The sequence below is a fragment of the Salminus brasiliensis genome, chromosome 17 (genome assembly GCF_030463535.1).
Source record: "Salminus brasiliensis chromosome 17, fSalBra1.hap2, whole genome shotgun sequence".
NCBI classification, from domain to species: domain Eukaryota; kingdom Metazoa; phylum Chordata; class Actinopteri; order Characiformes; family Bryconidae; genus Salminus; species Salminus brasiliensis.
The window spans coordinates 33,438,125-33,443,124 of NC_132894.1; the positions used below are offsets into that span (position 1 = coordinate 33,438,125).

Below are 5,000 nucleotides of genomic sequence, written 5' to 3' on the forward strand. Positions count from 1 at the left end.
TTATGACTTTTACATCTGCTAAGCATATTAATCATTATATAAGTACACTCAAGCACAGTAAAGAACGTGTGAGGTGTTAAGGTGACTTAATACATACATAGTACTTAATACAAACTAATACATTTATTAGTTTAAAAACATGGTTTTGACCAAAGGAGGATAGGTCCCAGCTTGTGAGTCTCGGTTCATCCCACTGTGTCTTCCTCCAGCTTTTAAGGAGTTTTTCCTGCCATTGTAGTCTTTGGCTTTCTTGGTCGGGGGCCCATTTTACTTGTTTTGGGTGTTTTTGGATTTCCATAAAGCTGCTTTGTGACATCTGGTTGGATAAAGCACTATACAGATACATTTGCCATTGTCTTTAAGGTTAAGGATACTAATAGTAATAGTTTAAATACATGTTATTCCTTGTGATGCATCTTAGTCACTTTGGATTAAATATCAACATTTCTTACAGCCCATACCTTATTTAGCTTTGTCTTTTGTTTATTGTTAGGGTGGCTGTATAATTAAAGCTGTATTGCTTGTGTATCAAATTCATCCTACAAGCTAACCTGTGTTTGTCCTTGCTGTTCTGTGCCTAAGAAGCTCCCAAAACACTGTTAGGAGCAGCCAGAGATAATCTGGCCAAAGAACACAGAAGTGCTCAGTGTTTTATATAAACATGCCTAAGTTCTGGTACGGCTTTGTTTTGGCCCGATCATCTGAACTCCTGGTTTTTGTGTCCCATGTTTGCAGGTGTTGAAGCAGAGACAGCGGGACACTGCACAGCTGGCCTCTCTGTCTGTGCAGAGCGAGCGACGAGTGCAGGAGCTGGAGAGGAGCGTGCAGAGCCTGCGGCAGCAACAGGACCAGCTGCACCGGCGGCTGCGAGAGGAGAGCCAACAGAAGAGGAGGCTGGAGAGTGAGATGCAGCGAGGAAAGCACCGTGTCAAGGTGAACCTTTGAAGAAAAATGGCCTTAGTGCAGCAGGTTATGTAATAAGTTTGAGTGCCATCCCTAGACACTGTGATTCAGTATGGATATGTGTTTTTATGAAAAACATTCTGTGCATAGAGAAGCTTTTATTCCACGATTTGGTATTATTCCAAATTACACCGAATACACAACTGAGTAGAGGAACTGTGGACAATACAAAAAAACAACAATACACCGAGCTCTTTTCTACATTGGAAAACAGCATTCGGTTACGGCTAATGAGAGCGTACCTGATTTTAATGTTATTATAATTGATTATTATTGATTCTCACACTCCACAATCAATGCAGTTTATTTAGACACCTAGGTGATTGTCAGCTCAGAATGAAACGCATCGTTAAACCGCTGTTAATAAATAGAGGACTTTTGTGTTCTTTGTGCAATCTGCTGTTTGTCTGTGTCCAGGAGCTGGAGATAAAGAATGAGCAGCAGCAGAAAATCCTGCGAATTAAAACCGAAGAGATTGCTGCCTTCCAGAGGCAGAGGAGGAGTGGCAGTAACGGTTCAGTCGTCTCGCTAGAGGAGCAGCAGGTACAGACCTGGAGAGGCCTACCACAACCGTATCAAAATAGTAAAGAGTAGATTTTCATCAAAACATGCCTTTGAAGTTTTGGTGCCAAGTATGAGACTGTTCAGCCGCTGCTTTCTTTGTGAATGCTTTTAGGTTTGTCTAATTAGAAGACTTGATATTTGTAGTTTTAGGGCATCTTATGACTTGTTTCTGCATGTTTTAAGATGTGTATTCACTCTCAGCCTGGCATTTGGGTTTCTGTAAAGGTTTTGTGGTGAACATGTTTTGTCATGTTTCAAAATGTGCAGTTTTCCACAGGTGCAGCAGGGGTTTCAAACAAAGTAGAGCTCAGAAATGCTGCTGCAGTCCGTTTTTGACCACCTTTGCCTTCCGTACAGAAAATCGAGGAGCAGAAACGCTGGCTGGATGAGGAGATGGAGAAGGTTCTGGGACAGAGGAGAAGTCTGGATGACTTGGAGGGGGAGCTGACTAAGAGAGAAGAGATCCTGGCTAAAAAAGAGGCATTACTTCTAGAGCGCAGTGGCCTAGAGACCAAGCGACTTCGCTCAAGCCAGGTCTGTTTGACCGGCGTTGTCGTGTTTTTTCATACATTTTTTTGTGCATAAGACATTCTTTAACTGACATCGCCATTGCTGAGATTTTAAATGGGCCATTTCCTGCAAATCCATACCTATTTACCTAGGTTTGAATCTCAGTAAAGGACCATTGTCAATACCATTTATATTCTATAGGCTTACAGATTAAAACATGCAGACGCAATGGTACCATCTAATGGGCTAATGCACTTATGTCCCCTACAGGCTTTGAGTAAAGACCTGGTGGCGCTGACGAGTCGCATTGAATCTCTGGAGCGGGAGCTGAGTGAGCGGAATGGTCAGCTGCGCAGCAGCAGTGCCCAGGACTCGCAGCAGATCCGGCAAGAGATCTCTAACCTGCGACAGGAGAAAGAGCAACTCCTTAAACAGAGAGTAGAGCTGGATGACAAACTGCGTCAGGGCAATCTGCTGTCTCCTGAGGTGGGTTTAAAGCATGGGGTCCACTTAAGCCCTTTTCAGACGGGATTAGTTTAACATGGGGAGGTGGAGTGATGTCATTTTACTACAGGAGGTCTGTAAAATGTATCAATTATGGATCTGTCCAGGATCTTGACCAGGATCTGTTATCCCGTGCAAAATGACTAAGATGGCTACTCAGTTTACGTACTGCTATTAGTCACATCCAAAACAATAGGATAATGACTTTATCACAATCTTCTAACCCAACGATAGTGATGAAATTTTAGCTTGAAAATTATCAGCTGCATGTTCATAACACTTATGTAGGCTATGAGCTACGCTACTCAGTGGCTTACCTAAAGCTGCCAGAAGCGTTGTGTCTCTGAGGAGTCCTTTAGCTCAACTTCTGGATTTGACTGAGGTGTGCCATGCACTTGCCATGCACACTGACACACTTACCGGCTTACTTTATTGATTGATGGAGTACTTTATTGGTCCCTGGTGGAGCATTAGAGTGCTACATTAGTACCAACCACTATGTGATATTGTATATACACAGATTTACATGTTGCTTTCATGCAAAAACACACTCGCACACTAGTGATAAATGATTAATAATCACTAGTGTGTGTGTGTGTGTGTGTGTGTGTGTAATGCAGAGGTTGAATTGTGTTGAACTGGTGTGCAGTGGTGGTGAAGCATGCTTAATCATAATCTTAGATGTGTTCATGAAATGCTCACCATACTCTCACCGTGATGTTTAGGAGGAACGCACTCTGTTCCAGCTGGACGAGGCCATAGAAGCACTGGACGCTGCCATCGAGTACAAGAACGAGGCCATCACGCAGAGGCAGAGGCAGCTGAGGGCATCGGGCAGCATGCTCACGCAGTGGGAAATGAACCTGATGGCCAAGCTCACCTACCTCTCTGCCTACGAAACACGGGCCCTGCTCTGCAAGTACTTTGATAAGGTTTGTATAAGCTATGTCATAGGGAGAATAGTGTGTCTGTCGTTGCTACTCTGGGTTCAACACAACTCAGTGTAACTTTGGTGAATTAAACAGGACAGGACCAACTGTATAACGCTGCTTAACCCAAATTATTTTTCAGTTCTGTATCTTTTCAAAGCGCAAATTGCACTTCCTGACTGTAGGGGGAGTCCAGAAACCAAACGCTGCTTGAGATTTCCTTGAGGTTTATAATGAATGTGTGTGTTTGTGTGAAGGTGGTGTCCCTGCGTGAGGAGGAGCGGAGGCTGCAGATGGCTCTGGCGGAGCTGGAGATGCGGGTTGGGGAGCAGCAGCAACTGGTGCAGTGGTTGGAGGCAGCTCTGGAGCGGCAGCAGTTGGACACGGACCGGCGACTCACCCAGCAACAGAAAGAACATGAAAGGAACATTCAGCTCCTGTTGCAGCAGTGCAGAGGTGGGGCAGTGTAGCTTGTAGAGAACTAAAGCCACAACACTTAGTTCATAAGACTGATTAGGTAAACAATTACCTAAAAACTACACTTTTTCCTCAGATCAAATGGATGAAGGACTTGCAGGTCGGCAGCGGCAGTATGAGGGCTTGATCCACAACCTCAGCAAGGAGCTGAACTTATGTAAGGCAGCCAATCAGGAGCTCAACAACAAAATAAAAGACATGTGTGGATCAGTGGGCCAGTCTGGAGATCAGAGCAAGGGTAAGTTAGCCCGCCTCCTTTTCCATTCTTCTTCGGGGTTTCTGGAGGAACGGCACCTTAGCTTCAGAGTTGCAAATTCCAGTCCTGGAGAGCTGGAGTCACTCACTATTTGGTGGTTTCCCAAGTTTAGTAGTTGTGTACAGCCCATGAGGACTGCTGTTAGCCACTTCTGCTTTAGCTCAGTTTCCCAACCCTGGCCCTAGAACAATAAAGTTCTTGCCCTGTACATTCCTATTAATCAGATGAATGATTTGCCTTGTAGGCGGAGCAGAGAGAACACCAAGCAGAGGAGCTGGAGACGGTGTAAAGTGCACTCCAGAACCTGACCGAGTTCAAAAATCAAGGGAGGAAATGCGGGAGTTGGTACATGCGCCCCTTCCCCCCACATGGAGGCGCTCTTCCCTCCCTACAGAAGACCAGCATTGCATGGAGGAGCTTCGACAAAGGGCAGCATGTGAGCTTCCGGCCAACAGAGTTGTTCAGCCCAGTATGAACACTGCACACTGGATTGGGGCACCCTCTTTATCCCTCAACAAACCACGGAGAGAATTCCGGAGATCAAGCCTAAACACGGGACCAGCTGGGTCGAATTCTTCCATTATTGATGTTCGGAAAAATCCAGTATAGAAAGTGAACATTTTAAACTATTTACTTTTATTACTGTTACCTTTTCATTTGCTTAACAGCCTTTATCTTCTGTACTATCAGAGCTAAATGACATAAAACAGTAAATCAGGAGATGTTTTATGTTCACGTATTATGTACAGTAAAAAAAAGCACTTTTTTGGAGTGTTACATTATTTCTTTGACTGATT

At 44.4% G+C, this 5,000-nt stretch overlaps 1 protein-coding gene across 2 annotated transcripts in view; it reads left to right on the top strand.

Moving 5' to 3' along the window:
* The window catches only part of kif7 (kinesin family member 7), a 16,200-nt gene that overhangs the window by 10,615 nt on the left and 585 nt on the right, over positions 1 to 5,000 (top strand). For both annotated transcript variants that reach the window (XM_072660711.1, XM_072660712.1), the window contains exons 12-19: positions 736 to 933; positions 1,381 to 1,506; positions 1,885 to 2,061; positions 2,308 to 2,523; positions 3,267 to 3,473; positions 3,728 to 3,926; positions 4,024 to 4,185; positions 4,448 to 5,000. The exon at positions 4,448 to 5,000 is cut by the window's right edge and continues 585 nt beyond it. In XM_072660711.1, the coding sequence (XP_072516812.1) occupies positions 736 to 933; positions 1,381 to 1,506; positions 1,885 to 2,061; positions 2,308 to 2,523; positions 3,267 to 3,473; positions 3,728 to 3,926; positions 4,024 to 4,185; positions 4,448 to 4,812 (1,650 nt within the window). In that variant the 3' untranslated portion in view covers positions 4,813 to 5,000. The remainder of the gene's footprint in view (positions 1 to 735; positions 934 to 1,380; positions 1,507 to 1,884; positions 2,062 to 2,307; positions 2,524 to 3,266; positions 3,474 to 3,727; positions 3,927 to 4,023; positions 4,186 to 4,447) is intronic.